This window comes from Palaemon carinicauda, chromosome 37 (genome assembly GCF_036898095.1).
Source record: "Palaemon carinicauda isolate YSFRI2023 chromosome 37, ASM3689809v2, whole genome shotgun sequence".
Classification (NCBI taxonomy): domain Eukaryota; kingdom Metazoa; phylum Arthropoda; class Malacostraca; order Decapoda; family Palaemonidae; genus Palaemon; species Palaemon carinicauda.
The window spans coordinates 60366298-60384891 of NC_090761.1; the positions used below are offsets into that span (position 1 = coordinate 60366298).

General features: G+C 47.6%; 1 protein-coding gene and 1 long non-coding RNA gene across 3 annotated transcripts in view; one reads left to right on the forward strand and one right to left on the reverse strand.

Annotated features, from left to right (window-relative positions):
- The window catches only part of LOC137629150 (uncharacterized), a 111211-nt gene that overhangs the window by 39841 nt on the left and 52776 nt on the right, over positions 1-18594 (reverse strand). The gene's annotated exons all lie outside the window — the stretch shown is intronic.
- LOC137629715 (uncharacterized) overlaps positions 1-18594 on the forward strand; it is a 63113-nt gene that overhangs the window by 34865 nt on the left and 9654 nt on the right. For both annotated transcript variants that reach the window (XM_068361279.1, XM_068361280.1), the window contains exon 4: positions 12332-12373. In XM_068361279.1, coding sequence (XP_068217380.1) covers positions 12332-12373 — 42 coding nt within the window. The remainder of the gene's footprint in view (positions 1-12331; positions 12374-18594) is intronic.

Consider the following 18594-nt stretch of genomic DNA (forward strand, 5'->3'; position numbering starts at 1 on the left):
TTTAGCCCTGTTGAACTTCAAGTCCCTCCTGCTAGGCAAGGTGGTGGAGGTGAACTCCGACAACACCACAGCCTTGGCTTACATCTCCAAGCAAGGAGGGACCCATTCGAGGAGCCTATACGAGATCGCAAGGGACCTCCTCATTTGGTCAAGAAGTCTAAACCTCACCCTAGTCAAGAGGTTCATTCAGGGCAACATGAACGTCTCAGCAGATCGCCTAAGCAGAAGGGAGCAGGTCATTCCCACGGAATGGACCCTCCACAAGAGCGTGTGCAACAGACTTTGGACCTTGTGGGGTCAGCCGACCATAGATCTGTTTGCCACCTCCATGACCAAGAGACTTCCGTTGTACTGTTCCCCAGTTCCAGACCCAGCAGCAGTTCATGTGGATGCTTTTCTGCTGAACTGGTCCCATCTCGACCTTTACGCATTTCCACCGTTCAAGATAATAAACAAAGTCCTTCAGAAGTTCATCTCGCACGAAGGGACACGGCTGACGCTGGTTGCTCCCCTTTGGCCTGCAAGAGAATGGTTCACAGAGGTACTTCAATGGCTGGTCGACGTCCCCAGGACTCTCCCTCTAAGAGTGGACCTTCTACGTCAACCTCACGTAGACAGGTTGCACCCAAACCTCCACGCTCTTCGGCTGACTGCCTTCAGACTGTCGAAAGATTCGCTAGAGCTAGAGGCTTTTCGAAGGAGGCAGCCAGTGCGATTGCCAGAGCAAGGAGGGTTTCCACTCGTAGAGTCTACCAATCCAAGTGGGAAGTCTTCCGGAGCTGGTGTAGAGCCAATGCAGTATCCTCTACCAATACCTCTGTGACCCAAATAGCTGACTTCCTATTACATCTTAGGAATGAGAGATCCCTGTCAGCCCCTACGATTAAAGGGTACAGGAGTATGTTGGCTTCAGTTCTCCGCCACAGGGGTTTGGACCTTTCTTCCAACAAGGACCTTCAAGACATCCTTAAGTCTTTTGAGACTTCTAAAGAGCGTCGTCTACCCACTCCAGGCTGGAATCTAGACGTAGTCTTAAGGTTCCTTATGTCACCTAGGTTCGAACCTCTCCAGTCCGCTTCCTTCAAGGACCTTACCCTCAAGACTCTTTTTCTCGTCTGCCTTGCAACAGCTAAAAGAGTCAGTGAGGTTCATGCCTTCAGCAAGAACATTGGTTTCACGACCGAATCTGCAACATGTTCTTTACAGCTCGGATTCTTAGCTAAGAATGAACTTCCTTCGCGTCCTTGGCCTAGATCGTTTGATATACCTAGCCTCTCCAACATGGTAGGTAACGAGCTAGAAAGAGTTCTTTGCCCTGTCAGAGCTCTCAAATATTATCTTAATAGGTCAAAACCTATTCGAGGACAGTCAGAAGCCTTATGGTGTGCCATCAAGAAACCTTCAAGGCCCATGTCCAAAAACGGGGTTTCGTATTACATAAGGCTTCTGATTAGAGAAGCCCATTCTCACTTAAAGGAGGAAGACCTTGCTTTGCTGAAGGTAAGGACCCACGAAGTAAGAGCCGTAGCTACTTCGATGGCCTTTAATAAAAACCGTTCTCTGCAGAGCATAATGGATGCAACCTATTGGAGGAGCAAGTCAGTGTTTGCATCATTTTATCTTAAAGATGTCCAGTCTCTTTACGAGAACTGCTACACCCTGGGACCATTCGTAGCAGCGAGTGCAGTAGTAGGTGAGGGCTCAGCCACTACATTCCCTTAATCCCATAACCTTTTTTAACCTTTCTCTTGAATACTTTTATTGTTGTTTTTATGGTTGTTACGGTAGGCTAAGAAGCCTTCCGCATCCTTTTGATTTGGCGGGTGGTCAATTCATTCTTGAGAAGCGCCTGGGTTAGAGGTTGTGTAGAGGTCCTTTAGTAGGGGTTGCAGCCCTATATACTTTAGCACCTTTGAGTTGATTCAGCCTCCAAGAGGAACGCTGCGCTCAGTAAGGAAGACGAACTTAAAAAAGAGGCAGAGTAACGGTTCAAGTCGACTTCCTTACCAGGTACTTATTATTTCATTGTTATTTGAGATAACTGTTATATGAAATATGGGATACTTAGCTATCCTTTAATCTTGTACACTGGTTTTCACCCACCCCCCTGGGTGTGAATCAGCTACATGATTATCGGGTAAGTTTAATATTGAAAAATGTTATTTTTATTAGTAAAATAAATTTTTGAATATACTTACCCGATAATCATGATTTAATTGACCCTCCCTTCCTCCCCATAGAGAACCAGTGGACCGAGGAAAAATTGAGGAGGTGTCAACAAGAAGTACTGTAGTACCTGGCCACAGGTGGCGCTGGTGAGTACACCCCCTTCTAGTATTGTGATAGCTGGCGTATCCCTCCGTAGAATTCTGTCGGGCAACGGAGTTGACAGCTACATGATTATCGGGTAAGTATATTCAAAAATTTATTTTACTAATAAAAATAACATTTCACAACAAAGAGAAAACGGATTTTGAGCGAAGCGAAAAATCTATTTTTGGGTGAGATAGCCATGGCGTCCTGATGGAAGGTTCCTTTTTGGTAGCTTCCTTGGGTAAATAACTACTAAGATATTCCCAGAGAATTTAACCACAGGTTATCACAGAATTCTAACTTCTGGAGCGAGTATCCTAAAGGTTTCCCTTATAAGACATCGTATATCAACAGGGGACGCATGTATTAACGCGCCACATAGCTATCTACACGCCGAACAGAGTTAACACTTCGGTGTGTAAGGGCGGAGAATAGCTGGGAGCCGTTCCACAGCTAATCTCGTCCGTGGCTACTTTTGGTACTCGAGACGTAAACAAACGGGCGCCATTGCTAAATGACGTCACGTCCGTCCTCATCCTGAAGCCAGTTGCTTGCCGATCACCATGATACAGCAGAGCAGGGTGGGACCTAAAAAACTGGACGAAGTAGCAGGGAGGGTCCATCAGGACGCCATGGCTATCTCACCCAAAAATAGATTTTTCGCTTCGCTCAAAATCCGTTTTTTGGGCTCAAGCCATGGCGTCCTGATGGAAGAATACCAGAGAATCAATGTATCGTGGTAGATTTTCCCCTATTAGGTAAGTGCCAAGGGCTTTGAACAATGTAGCATAGTAATCTTAATAAAAGAACCGTAGGGAAGAATCTTCCTGCCCCCCTTGGCAGTGAAGTTCCCACGGGCCATGCCGAGATCAAAGTGGTTATCGAAGGGCTATTCGCCTTGCTAGAAGAACCTGAAGAACTTGGAGACGAGACTGAATGGTTGGCATTCGTATCGGAACATTCTCGAAGGCAGACCAGTGGTGGTTGGACACTGTGTGTCGAGAAGGAGTTTCGTCTCTAGGGTATGAAGAGTAAGTATTCGTATTGGAATATTACATTGCGAAGGTGAATATATAATAAGGGTTAGGACCTTAGTATCTCCATGAACCATAGGGAAGGGATAATAAAACTATGACAGGCATGTATTTCATAGTATAAGTAGGAGCGGATTGAGACGCACAAGTAATAAAATAAGAATTTTATTTCACAATTGCAGAAAAATAAAGGAATTGCAGTAATAAGTAAATTTAATTTACAGTAAATTATAATGTACATGGTAATAAAGACTTGCTCTTGAATCTGAAAGGGAATTTCAAATTTATTAGTAGGCACTCGTTCTCGAGGAACGTCAGTCTTTAATTAAAACACATCATGCTCTAGGCATGCGGCACTTGTGTGACGACTATGACATTTCACCTGGGATAAGAACAGTTATAAGAAAGCACTAAGTGTTTTCGACATCACTACGTATCGCTCGAGGGACAACATAGGCACCCGAAGAGTTAGAGTCCCAAATAACTCGCTGTTCTATGCAGAGTTAGGTGCAGGTTTCATAACACTACCTGCGGCTACCACAAAATGTTTGACTTCTTGCACTTGTTTCGCATAATGTTTGAAGAAAACACGCGAGGACTTCCAGCCTGTGAAGCTTTTGAGGCTTTCGAAGTCCATACTCTGAAAGAAATTCAGAGACGATGCAACTTTTCTAGGATCGTGACCGGCGGGTGTACTGTCAGGATCCGCTCTGCGAATGAAGTAGGTGATTTTCGCTCTTAGTTGTTTCAGTGACAGGTCGCTGCCCGATGTTTCTCCTTTGAAGAGTTGGCCTCCACCAAAGTTCGAAGTTCTGCGAAGATAGACCTTGAGGCTCTCTACTGGGCATAGAGAGGCATCTTCCTTCAGGGGACATATTCTCCAGGGGCCCCATCTTTTGGTGGGTAATTCGTTTTTGGCGAGAAACGTCGGATCCGGGGAGAGGGTAATGTCTCCTGAATCAGTAAACAGGATGTGACCCTCTTCCCTTGACAATGCCACTATTTCGCTGACTCGGGCTCCTGAAGCAAGGGCAAAGAGAAATATAACTTTCTGAGTCAGATCCTTGAGAGGGCATGAATCATTATCCAAGTTGGAGGCGAAATGGAGCACCTTGTCCAATGACCAGGAGATCGGTTTCGGTGGGGGTGCTGGGCGTAGACGAGCGCATGCTTTCGGCAGTTTATTGAAGATGTCGCTGGACAGATCAATTTGGAAGGCATACAACAGTGGTCTAGTCAAGGCCGATTTGCAAGTCAAAATCGTATTGGCTGCTAATCCCTGTCCATGAAGGTGAATGAAGAAGGACATGCAGAAATCAATGGTGATTTCCTTAGGATTTTTTGCCTTGACGAAAGAGACCCATTTTCTCCAAAATGATTCGTATTGCCGTCTTGTGGATTCGGTCTTGTATTCCTCGAGGAAGTCTAGACTTTTCTTCGAGATCCCAAACCTCTTCTTTGCGGCTAGGGAGAGAAAATCATGAGATGAAGGTCCTTGATTTTTGATGATGAAGCGAAGACAGTCGACTTCTGTACTTGTTGGGAGAGAACTGGGCCCGGGAGAGGGATCAGCTTGGGCTGGAGCTCCAGGACCAGGGGTACTAGTTGCTCCGGGGCCACTTGGGAGCCACTAGGGCCGCTGTCCCTTTGAAGGTTCTCAGCTTGGAGAGGACTTTCAGCAGAAGGTTGGTGGGAGGGAACAGGTAGATCTTGGACCATCTGTTCCAGTCCAGTGACATGGCATCCACTGCTTCTGCCTTGGGGTCCTCGTACGGGGCCACATACCGAGGAAGTTGATTGTTGTCGCTCGTTGCGAAGAGATCGATCTGAAGTTCTGGGACTTGGTGAGAGATGAAGGAGAATGATCTTGCGTCTAGAGACCATTCCGACTCTATCGGGCTTGTCCGAGATAGAGCGTCCGCTGTCACGTTGCGGAATCCTTGTAGGTGAACTGCAGACAGGTGCCATTTCTTCTTCTCTGCCAGACGGAAGATTGTCAGAAGCACCTGATTTATCTGGGGCGATCTTGAGCCTTGGCGATTGAGACATCGAACTACCACCGAGTTGTCTAGGGTTAGACGAATATGGATCGAGGGAGGCGGGGAGAGTTTCTTCAGAGTTAGAAGGACCGCCATGGCCTCCAAGATGTTGATGTGAAACGTCTTGAACAGGGGAGACCATGTGCCTTGAGCCTGTTTTTGGTGGGAGTGACCTCCCCAACCCTCCAGCGAAGCGTCCGTGTGGATGTTGAGTGATGGAGGTGGGTGTTGAAGAGGAATGGACCTTTTCAGGGCCTTTGCTTCCGACCACGGCTTGAGGAGAAGTCGAAGTCTGTTTGGGAGCCGTCTCTTGAGGTCTCTTCGAGCGATGGATGCAGAACATCTCCAGACTCCCGCGGCATCCTTTAGCTGTGCACGAAGCACCGGGTTTGTTACTGAGGCGAACTGTAGAGAGCCTAGAACTCGTTCCTGCTGGCGTCTTGAGATCCGCTTGGATTTCAGTAGTCGCTTGACAGACCCTGCTATTTCCTTCCTTTTCTTCTGGGGGATGGAAAGGCGGTGTGACTGAAGGTTCCATTGGATTCCTAACCATTGGAACTTCTGAGCTGGAGAGAGGCGAGATTTCTTCACGTTTATCTTGAATCCCAGGTGTTCTAGGTACTGGGTGACTTTGCTGCAGGATTTTAAACAATCCTCGGGCGATGGAGCCCAGACTAGCCAATCGTCGAGGTAGGCCATCACCTGGACGTCTCGGAGGCGGAGCTGTTGTACTATGGCGTCCGCCAGCTTTGTGAAGATCCGAGGGGCCACATTGAGGCCGAAGGGCATGGCCCTGAAGGCGTAGCTTTTCCTTTGGAGTCGAAATCCTAGGTAGGAGGAAGCGTGATGGTTCATTGGAACGTGCCAGTAGGCATCCGCCAGGTCTATGGAGACCGTGTAAGAACCTTGAGGCAGAAGGGTCCTTATTTGTTGAAGCGTCAGCATCTTGAATTTGTTGTTCTCTATGAACTTGTTGAGGGGGGATAAGTCCAAAATGACTCTGAGTTTGTCGGAGTCTTTCTTGGGGACACAAAACAGTCTCCCTTGGAACCTGGTGGACTTTACCTTCCTTATCACCTTCTTGTTCAAGAGATCTAGGACATATTCTTCCAGAAGGGGGGTTGATTGTTGGAAGAATTGCTGGAAGGTTGGGGGTGGTTGAGTCCAACTCCAGCCTAGACCCTTCTTGACGATGCTGTGTGCCCAGGGATCGAAGGTCCAACGATCCTGGAATTGGCGGAGTCTTCCTCCCACCGGAAGCACTTCATTGCTTCTGGTGTCCCGAGGGCTTACTGCCTCGGCCGCTAGCTCCCCTTCCTCCTCTGCCTCTGGAGGGACGGCGAGACGCGTCTCTGCCTGCACCTCTGCTTGAGCCTCTACCTTTGGGACGAAAGGTAGTCGTCTGTTGCTCGAAAGCAGGGGTGAAAACCGGTGACTGTGACAAGACCGGTTGGGTGACCAGCTGAAAGGTCTGCTGTGGTTGAGCTGCCACTTGGGGAGTAGCGGGTCCCGGAAACTGCCGTCTCTGTTGACGTTGCTGGGGTTTTTGCTTGGAGAATTTCCTCTTAGGTTGAGGTCCGTCGTCCTGGGAGGATTTCCTCTTCTTTGACATGCCCCACTTGTGGAGAAGGTTCCTGTTCTCCGTGGCGGCCTTGTCGGTGATCTCTTTCACGAGGTCAGAGGGAAAGAGGTGCTTACCCCAGATGTTGGAGGAAATCAGCCTCCGGGGTTCGTGTTTCACAGTGGCACCTGAGAACACGAATTCTCGACAGGCTCTCCGAGCCTTCATGAAGTGATACAAATCCTTCACCAGGGTTGCCATGTGGGATTTGGCGAGTACCATGTAGTGGTCTGGGACTCTGGTGTCACAAGCCATGATGTCAAGTTGGACCTGGTGGGACATGGATGCTGCAAGCCTCTCCTTCGTATCTTGTTCCCGACGAAGGAGGTGGTCGTTGAGTTTCGGGAGGTCTTCGTTAAACTGACGTCCGGCTACGTCAGGATCTAGCTTTCCCACCACGAAAGTATGCTGGATATCCTTCCAGTGTCGAGCGTCGGGGGGAGTTACTATGGAGAAGGGTCTGCACTCCTCCAGTGCAGGGCAGGGTTTTCCTTCTTCCACAGCCTTGAGGCACGCAGCGAAGGCCTTTTCCATGAAGGGAAGGACTGCATCATCGGGTGCGACGTAAGTAGGGTGCTTCTTGCTCAGGGCCGGAAGCTTAGAGCAGGTAAAACCCCTACTTTTAAATGCAGTGGCTAGCATAGCCTGGGCCTTCGAGAGATCGAACACTATCTCCTCCTTGGGTTCGGTCTCTTCTTTAGAGGCAGGTTCAGAACGAAGCCGGACGTAACAGTCCGGGTAAGCCTCAAAGTTTGGGAAGAACTCCACATCTTCCAGGGGGACCGTGCCGATCTTATCGCTGACAAAGATCCTGCCGGTCGCGATAACCATATGCTCGGCATACCTCCAGGGGTTGGCATGTGAGCATGCAGGGAGATCCTTAACCGAGATCTTCTTCGGTTCTTTGGACCCCTTCATGGACCTGATGAACTCATGAGTTTCTTTCAGCCTGTCGTCCATAATGGCTTTGATCATCCGGAACATCTCTTGGGCGGATGGAATGGGTTCCGGGGTAGCGGAGGTAGACGGGAGAGACACTTCCGTCGGTGTAGGAGTAGGGGCGGTGATGGAAGGAGGAGCGACCTCTTGCTCCGACTCGGTGTATTCCACCTGGTCCTCTTCATCTTCCGCACCTTGGGCCATAAGGGTCTTCTCCGTGCCCTCCGAAATATCCGACATATGTTCGTCGTTCTCGGAATCCAGGTGGCACTCGTGCATGGACTGGGCCATGACTACGTCTGGTTCCACCGTAATTTGGACAGTGGGGATTAGTTCTTTGGGCACCACAGAATCGGGGGAGGCCTTTGGGAACAGGAGGGACCTCAATTCTTCAGTGGCCAGGTATGGTCCAGTGGCATTCTTCTGGAAGCCACGCATCCACTTGCGTAGCTTATCCCGAGAAGTGTCCCTGACCTCCGCTGAGGGAGGATTATGGAAGGCATCGACTAGGCGATCCTGGCAGACCATACAGCTCTGCGGGTCCCAGAACTTCAAATCCCCTTTCTTGTTGGCACAAGGGGCGTGAGTCCTACACGCCGTATGCCCGTAGAAGTGCGGGCGTTTCACAGCGCAGAAGTCGTAATCACACTTCATCTGCTCCTCCTGTAAAAGAAAGAGAAAATGAGTATGGGGGGAGTCATAAGAATGACTCTTAAACTAAGTTAATATTGATCATTAATTTTAACTTGATAAAGGGTGTGATGCACAGAGGAAGGGTTGAGATAGGATAGGAACATACTCCGTGCATCCCGCCCGGCTGGTTACCGTAACCTTCATCCTTGGACAATCCGAGGTGACCGAAGGCACAGGATAGAATTCAAGTAGAAGTCCATAGGGCAGATAGAATTCTATGGGAATTGTCAAGGATATAAGGTTGGGACTGAGGCCACTCAGTTCCAAATTAGGGGACTAAAAGATCCCATAGGGTACCGGCTTCCGGCAACCAGCCGCGCTAAGATACACGCAGCATGCTGGAAATCTGTGATATGCAAGAAGACAGCATGATTACCAATAGAACAGTAATAAGATACTGATCCATTTACGTAAACAAGCCATCTGGTTGCAGTGTAGGGCTATCAATATCAGATGATAGCTAGTAGAAGGGGGTGCAAGTCGCCTTGACGCCTCCGGAAGGTTCCGGCAGACCGCCGGCACGCCGGAGGCCGCTCCAGCAGAGTTTCTGGCATTAGGACAGACAATATAGAAGTCAAGAGTAATACCAGGGTGGCGGCCGCCGGCACAGCGGCGGCACGCCGGCAGAGGGAGCGGCGGCTCCGGCAGCCGGAGGTTGCCGGCTTGGTGACAGGAACAAGGATGGTTATAGCAGAACCGGACTGCCGGCAGTGGATGCCGGCACTCCGGGGGCCGGCCGGCGGGCGGACGACCAAGCTATGAGGAAGGAGGGAGAGCCATCGGCTGGAAGCCGGCGGCAGGCGGCAGTCCCCCGGCACACGGAGGACTGGCGGCCGAGAGGATAAGGGATGAGTCACCAAGGTAGGAGGTGGGTATCACCGACAGTGGAGGCGGCAAGGGACCGGCACCCGGATAGTGAAAGAGACAGAAGGAGGGATGTAGGGGTCCGGCCCCCAGACATCCCGCCTGAGTGGGTGTACCCATGATAGAGGCTGACTCTATCACCCAGAAGCAGGAGCCGCAGAGGACCGGGAGCTAAGGTAGCCCAAGGGAGGGCTAGGGGACACCCAAGAGCGGGGGGGGAGACCCCTGCATACAGAACACATCCAGTGGCTAACCCCATAGGACACTATGAAGGGTATATGTACCAGAGCGGACTGCACACAGAAACTCAAGGTAGCCCTATCACTCCACCCTAAGGAGGAGTTGTAGGACAGGGGACAGATGGGTATAGACTAACCTAAGTATAGGCTAGGCCATACAAGAGATAGGTGGGGAGGGGAGAAGAGAAGGGTCTTCCATGGAGGGGATTCTGTACCAGAGCGGCCACTGAGGAAGGGAGGACACTCCCTAGCCTAAGGTAAGGCAGCTTGACTGAAAACGGTGCATGGGTATAGTTTCAGCAAGGAACAGAACTAACCCCTCCAAAACCTAACCTAGAGCAGGGATGTACGTCCTGAACTAGGAAGGATGGAAGACATATCGCTATTGCAGGAAAAGTCGGAGACCTAGCCCTAGCAATAGAGGAAGGACTAGCCGTTCCTCACTCTCGGACGCAACCCTAAGGGGGGATCATTCCCTTAGGGAGGACAGAGAGGCGATAATATACTCTGATATGAGCTTGATCCCCTTACGTGGTAGGGGGAGCAAGGCTACACAGAGGGGATGCCCTAAGGCAGGGGATGAAGGAAGCATATAGGGGTCCTACATGTAGGTTAGGTTAGAAAGACACACTATCTAACCTGTCCCCTATATGGTCCCTAAAGGCGAAAACACTTGCATCACAGTCAATAGTATTGTAAAATAATGCCACTATCTTCATAAATAAGCCTAGGATCACTGATAAATATCATGCATGAACACTGATATAGGCGCTCTGGCCTGGGGGCTATAGTAGCCAGCTGGTATGGGGTCAATCGATGACCGATAAAAAGGCGTCAAAACACGATATAAAAGTTCCTAGCTATGAAGACTAAATAAACTAATAGTATCGATTAGTTAATAAGGCCGGAAGCGTTGTTGAGGCTAACTAAATAAGGCATGCAGAACAACAACGACGCCATAAAATGGCGGGTCCGGTTGAGGCACAGCTCTGCCACAAAACATCAAATATCTCGAAAAGTAAAATTTACTTTACGGTCAGAGCTTAACTAAACAATACTGGAACCTTGTACTCAACTTTCCAGAAGAAGGCGAGGCCGAAGGTAGCGACATGACGAAGATGCAGTGAGATAAAAAGAGCGTAGGGAAAATCCGTCTAAGATAGGCGAGCTACTAAACGAAGGATGAGGACGGACGTGACGTCATTTAGCAATGGCGCCCGTTTGTTTACGTCTCGAGTACCAAAAGTAGTCACGGACGAGATTAGCTGTGGAACGGCTCCCAGCTATTCTCCGCCCTTACACACCGAAGTGTTAACTCTGTTCGGCGTGTAGATAGCTATGTGGCGCGTTAATATATGCGTCCCCTGTTGATATACAATGTCTTATAAGGGAAACCTTTAGGATACTCGCTCCAGAAGTTAGAATTCTGTGATAACCTGTGGTTAAATTCTCTGGGAATATCTTAGTAGTTATTTACCCAAGGAAGCTACCAAAAAGGAACCTTCCATCAGGACGCCATGGCTTGAGCCCAAAAAAGCTGTTGTAAAACTATTTACAAAAACAAAGAGGATGACAGGATGTATGCAATGTCAAAGCTACAGTCTTTGCATAAATTTAATTCCATTTATGATACTGATTTGATGGCTTAATAAGAATTCTTAATCACACTGCATTAATTTTGCCATAGACTTTAACCCTAGGCTGATAAGAAAAAACTGGAGTTACGATGAATGTCTCTATAATTCATGTATCCAGTGAAAAAAAATTAGGAATATTGGTAGTATGCAGTGTTGTATTTACATTGAATCTTGATTTTTTTCCTTATTGCATTTTCAACAGCCAACCCATTGCAGTATGCTTGTAATTTGAACTAATAATGGAAAGATAGCTTAGTTTGCTTTTTAAATGCAATTTAAAAATTTTAGAAGTACCTGTACCTTACATAATTTTGGGAAATTTATCCTTATCTGAAAAAAAGAAAAGATTCAATTAGCACTGTTTATCCTTTACTGGATATTCAGATTGCTGAAATACTAGGTAGAAGGGTAAGGTGATATTTGTAACCACTGTACAGTTCGTGCAACATTTCATTTTGAAGTAAGAAGCAGTAAAGCAATTGTCGATCAGAAAGCCTCTAGTATTGCATTGACAACTAGTTGTCCCTGTTTCTTTTCATTGTTGAACTACTGTTTTAATAAATCAAGTATATAAGTATTCAGTTGTCTCTTAACCCTTTTACCCCCAAAGGACGTACTGGTACGTTTCACAAAAGCCATCCCTTTACCCCCATGGACGTACTGGTACGTCCTTGCAAAAAAATGCTATAAAATTTGTTTTTTTCATATTTTTGATAATTTTTTGAGAAAATTCAGGCATTTTCCAAGAGAATGAGAACAACCTGACCTCTCTATGACAAAAATTAAGGCTGTTAGAGCAATTTTAAAAAAATATACTGCAAAATGTGCTGGGAAAAAAATAACCCCCTGGGGATTAAGGGTTGGAAATTTCCAAATAGCCTGGGGGTAAAAGGGTTAAACAGTTAGAATATTGAAATATATTATTTTGAAAATGACTGAATCTTTATTCCAGGCTCCAGAACAGTGGATCAAGCAGATGCATAGAGACCATGAGGTAAGTTTGCCACTAACGCAGTCATGATGTTTACATTCACTTTATAAATATATATAAATATTTTATAGTGATGTGAAATAGTAATGTAGTCAAGTTGTTTTACATAAGGAAAATCCTTTACTGGTGCTACCAAAATTCCCTATTTCAGGGTACATAGTTTATAATTTATTTGTAGTTTTACTATTCATACCTTGTAAAGTAGAATGAATAACATTCGTTTTACAACTCTTTATGGATTAATCCAGCACACTATTAGAGACTTTCAATAAGCTTTAAGGGTGTTGTTCCACACGCAGATTCATTTATTATTGTTATTATTATTTTTACTTGCTAAGCTACAGCCCTAGTTGGAAAAGCAGGATGTTATAAACCCAAGAGCTCCAAAAGGGAAAATAATCATAAGATGGTAAATTGATGAACAAATTTATGATAGGCCCTGACTTTTGAGCTATACAATATACAGACTTCCTGTTTGACTTTTTATTTTTTATTCTACTATGAAGCCAGTGTGTGGAGTAAGCTCAATGTCATACATTATTATTATTATGATTACTTGCTAAGCTACAACCTTAGTTGGAAAAGCAGGATGCTATAAGCAGGTTTCAACAGGGAAAATAGCCCCGTGAAGAAAGGAAACAAGGAAAAATAAACGGATTTTGAGCGAAGCGAAAAATCTATTTTTGGGTGAGATAGCCATGGCGTCCTGATGGAAGGTTCCTTTTTGGGTAGCTTCCTTGGGTATAAGACTACTAAGATATTCCCAGAGAATTTAACCACAGGTTATCACAGAATTCTAACTTCTGGAGCGAGTATCTCAAAGGTTTCCCCTTAAGACATCGTAATACAACAGGGGACGCGCATGTCTGAACGCGCCACATAGCTATCTTCACCCCGAACAGAGTTAATGCTTCGGTGTGTAAGGACTGAGAATAGCTGGGAGCCGTTCCACAGCTAATCTCACTCGTGGCTACTACTGATACTCGAGACGTAAACAAACGGACGCCATTGCTCTAATGACGTCACGCCCGTCTTCATCCTGAAGCCAGTTGCTGCCCATCACCATGATACAGTAGCACAGGGTGGGAACAAAACTGGACGAAGTAGTAGGGAGGGTCCATCAGGACGCCATGGCTATCTCACCCAAAAATAGATTTTTCGCTTCGCTCAAAATCCGTTTTTTGGGCTCAAGCCATGGCGTCCTGATGGAAGAGTACCAGAGAATCAATGTATCGTGGTAGATTTTCCCCCCAGTATTAAGTGCCTAGGCATTGACAAAACAGCAAAGTAATCTTAGATAAAGAACCATAGGGACGAAGTATCCTGCCCCCCTTGGCAGTGAAGTTCCCATGGGCTATGCCGACGTCAAAGTGGTATTGAAGGGCTATTCATCCTGAGAGAAGAACTTGAAGAACTTAGAGATGAAGCGGAATGTTTGGTATTTGTATAGGAACATTCTGAAATTAGACCAGTGGTGGTTGGGCACTGTGTATAGAGTTCATCTCTTGGTTATCAGAAGTAAGTATTCGTGTAGGAACCTTACTTAGTCAGGGTGAATATAATTTAGGATTAAACATCTTAAATTCTTCATAACCATAAGAAAGGAGGAATAAATAAAACTATGACAGGTATGTATTTCATAGTAAGTAGGAGCTGATAGAGACGCACAAGTAATAAAATAGAAATTTTATTTCACAATGCAGAAATTAAATAATTTACAGCAAAAGTAAAGTTCATTTACAGTAATAATAATGTACATAGAAATAAAGGCTTGCTCTTGAATCTGAAAAGGAATTTCAGGATATTAGTAGGTACTCGTTCTCGAGGAACGCAAGTCTTTAAATAAAACACATCATGCTCAAGGCATGCGGCACTTGTGTGACACTATGACATTTCACCTGGGATAAGAACAGTTATAAAAGCACTAAGTGTTTTTTGACATCACTATGAATCGCTCGAGGGTCAACATAGGCACCCGAAGAGTTAGAGTCCCAAGTAACTCACTGTTCTACGCAGAGTTAGGTGCAGGTTTCATAACACTACCTGCGGCTACCACAAAATGTTTGACTTCGTGCACTTGTTTCGCATAATGTTTAAAGAAAACTCGCGAGGACTTCCAGCCCGTGAAGTTTTTAAGGCTTTCAAAGTCCATGCTCTGAAAGAAATTCAGAGAAGATGCCACTTTTCTAGGATCATGACCAGCGGGTGTACTGTTCGGATCCGCTCTGCGAATGAAGTAGGTGATTTTCGCTCTTAATTGTTTCAGTGACAGGTCGCTGCCCGATGTTTCTCCTTTGAAGAGTTGGCCTCCACCAAAGTTCGAAGTTCTGCGAAGATAGACCTTGAGGCTCTCTACTGGACATAGAGAGACATCCTCCTTCAGGGGGCATATTCTCCAAGGGCCCCATCTTTTGGTGGGTAATTCATTTTTAGCGAGAAACGTCGGATCAGGGGAGAGGGTCACTTCTCCTGAATCGGTAAACAGGATGTGTCCTTCTTCTCTTGATAATGCCACTATTTCGCTGACTCGAGCTCCCGAAGCGAGAGCAAACAAAAATATAACTTTCTGAGTCAGATCCTTGAGGGGGCATGAATCATTGTCCAAGTTGGAGGCGAAATGGAGTACCTTGTCTAGTGACCAGGAGATTGGTTTCGGTGGGGGTCTGGACGTAGGCGAGCACATGCTTTTGGTAGTTTGTTGAAGATGTCGTTGGACAGATCAATTTGGAAAGCATATAGAATTGGTCTAGCCAAGGCCAATTTGCAGGTTGAAATCGTATTGGCTGCTAATCCTTGTCCATGAAGGTGAATAAAGAAGGACATACAGAAATCAATTGTGATTTCTTTAGGATTTTTTGCCTTGACAAAGGAGACCCATTTCCTCCAGGATGATTCATATTGCCGTCTCGTGGATTCGGTCTTGTATTCCTCTAGGAAGTCTAGACTTTTCTTCGAGATCCCAAACCTCTTCTTTGCGGCAAGGGAGAGAAAATCATGAGATGAAGGTCCTTGATTTTCGATGATGAAGCGAAGACAGTCGACTTCTGTACTTGTTGAGAGAGAACTGGGCCCGGGAGAGGGATCAGCTTGGGCTGCAGCTCCAGGACCAGGGGGTACCAGTTGCTCCGGGGCCACTTGGGAGCCACTAGGGCCGCTGTCCCTTTGAAGGTTCTCAGTTTGGAGAGGACTTTCAACAGAAGGTTGGTGGGAGGGAACAGGTAGATCTTGGACCATCTGTTCCAGTCCAGTGACATGGCGTCCACTGCTTCTGCTTTGGGGTCCTCGTACGGGGCTACGTACAGAGGAAGTTGATTGTTGTCGCTCGTTGCAAAGAGATCTATCTGAAGTTCTGGGACTTGGTGAGAGATGAAGGAGAACGATCTTGCGTCTAGAGACCATTCCGACTCTATCGGGTTTGTCCGAGATAGAGCATCCGCTGTCACATTGCGGAATCCTTGTAGGTGAACTGCAGACAGGTGCCACTTCTTCTTCTCCGCCAGACGGAAGATTGGGAGAAGCACCTGATTTATCTGGGGCGATCTTGAGCCTTGGCGATTGAGACAACGAACTACCACCGAGTTGTCTAGGGTTAGACGGATGTGGATCGAGGGCGGCGGGGATAACTTCTTCAGAGTTAGAAGGACCGCCATGGCCTCCAAGATGTTTATGTGGAATGTCTTGAATAGTGGAGACCAGGTACCTTGAACCTGTTTCTGGTGGGAGTGACCTCCCCAACCTTCCAGTGAGGCATCCGTGTGGATGTTGAGTGATGGAGGAGGGTGTTGGAGAGGAATGGACCTTTTCAGGGCCTTTTCTTCCGACCACGGTTTTAGGAGGCGTCGCAGTCTGTTTGGAAGCCGTCTCTTGAGGTCTCTTCGAGCGATGGATGCCGAGCGTCTCCAGACTCCCGCGGCATCCTTTAGCTGTGCACGAAGCACTGGGTTTGTCACTGAGGCGAATTGTAGAGAGCCTAGAACTCGTTCCTGCTGTCGTCTTGAAATGCGTTTGGATTTCAGTAGTCGCTTGACAGACCCTGCTATTTCCTTCCTTTTCTTCTGGGGGATGGAAAGGCGGTGTGACTGAAGATTCCAGTAGATTCCCAACCACTGAAACTTCTGAGCTGGAGAGAGGCGAGCTTTTTTCTCGTTGATCTTGAATCCCAGGTGTTCTAGGTACTGGGTAACTTCGTTGCAAGACTTTGCACACTCTTCGGGCGATGGAGCCCAGACTAGCCAGTCGTCGAGGTAGGCCATCACCTGGACGTTTCTTAGGCGGAGCTGTTGTACTATGGCATCCGCCAGTTTTGTGAAGATCCGAGGGGCCACATTGAGGCCGAAGGGCATGGCCCGGAAGGCGTAGCTTTTCCTTTGGAGTCGAAATCCTAGGTAGGAGGAAGCGTGATGGTTCATTGGAATGTGCCAGTAGGCATCCGCCAGGTCTATAGAGACCGTGTAGGAACCTTGAGGCAGAAGGGTCCTTATTTGTTGAAGCGTCAGCATCTTGAATTTGTTGTTCTCTATGAACTTGTTGAGGGGGGATAAGTCCAGAATGACTCTGAGTTTGTCTGAGTCCTTCTTGGGAACACAAAACAGTCTCCCTTGGAACCTGGTGGACTTTACCTTCCTTATCACCTTCTTGTTCAAGAGGTCTAGAACATATTCTTCCAGAAGGGGGGTTGATTGCTGGAAGAATTGCTGGAAGATTGGGGGTGGTTGAGTCCAACTCCAGCCTAGACCCTTCTTGACGATGCTGTGTGCCCAGGGATCGAAGGTCCAACGATCCTGGAATTGGCGGAGTCTTCCTCCCACCGGAAGCACTTCATTGCTTCTGGTGTCCCGAGGACTTGTTGCCTCGGCCGCTAGCTCCCTTTCCTCCTCTACCTCTGGAGGGATGGCGAGATGCGTCTTTGCTTGCACCCCTGAATGAGCCTCTACCTTTGGCATGAAAGGTAGTTGATGGTTGCTCAAAGGCAGGGGTGAAGACCGGTGACTGTGACAACACCGGTTGGGGGACCAATTGAAAGGTCTGTTGTGGTTGGGCAACCACTAGGGAGGTAGCGGGTCCCGGAAACTGACGTCTTTGCTGACGTTGCTGGGGTTTTGACTTTTGGGGTTTCCTCTTAGGCTGAGGTCCGTCGTCCTGAGAGGGTTTCCTTTTCCTGGACATGCCCCACTTGTGGAGAAGGTTCCTATTCTCCGTGGCGGCTCTGTCAGTGATATCCTTCACAAGGTCAGAAGGAAACAGGTGCTTTCCCCAGATGTTGGAGGAAATCAGCCTCCGGGGTTCGTGTTTCACGGTGGCACCGGCAAACACGAATTCACGACAGGCTCTTCGAGCCTTTATGAAGTGGTACAAGTCCTTCATTACCGTCAGTAAGTGGGACTTGGAGAGTACCATGTAGTGATCTGGTACTCTAGTGTCACAGGCCATAACTTCCAGTTGGACTTGATGAGAAAGAGATGCCGCAAGCCTCTCCTTCGTGTCTTGTTCCCGGCGAAGGAGGTGATCGTTGAGCTTTGGGAGGTCTTCATTAAACTGACGTCCGGCGACGTCAGGATCGAGCCTTCCCACGACGAAAGTATGTTGAACATCTTTCCAGTGTCGAGCGTCAGGGGGGGTCACGATGGAGAAGGGTCTGCACTCCTCCAGTGCAGGGCAGGGTTTCCCTTCTTCCGCCGCTTTAAGGCATGCAGCTAAGGCCTTTTCCAAGAATGGAAGAACCGCAGTATCAGGTGCAACGTAAGTAGGGTGCTTCTTGCTCAAGGCCGGAAGCTTAGAGCAGGTAAAGCCTCTACTCTTGAATGCGGAGGCTAGCATAGCCTGGGCCTTTGCGAGATCGAACACTATCTCTTCCTTAGGTTCGGTCTCTTCCTTCGAGGCAGGTTCGGAACGAAGCCGGACGTAACAGTCCGGGTAGGCCTCAAAGCTTGGGAAGAACTCCACATCTTCCAAAGGGACCGTGCCGATCTTATCACTGACAAAGATCCTGCCGGTCGCAATAACCATATGCTCTGCATACCTCCACGGGTTGGCATGAGAGCAAGCGGGGAGATCCTTGACCGAAATCTTCTTCGGCTCTCTGGATCCTATCATCGACCTGATGGACTCCTGGTTCTCCTTCAGCCTGTCGTCCATGACGGCTCTAATCAGCCGGATCAGTTCTTGAGTGGAAGAAGAAGGATCCGGAGTCGAGGAGGTAGACGGAATAGACATTTCCGTCGGCG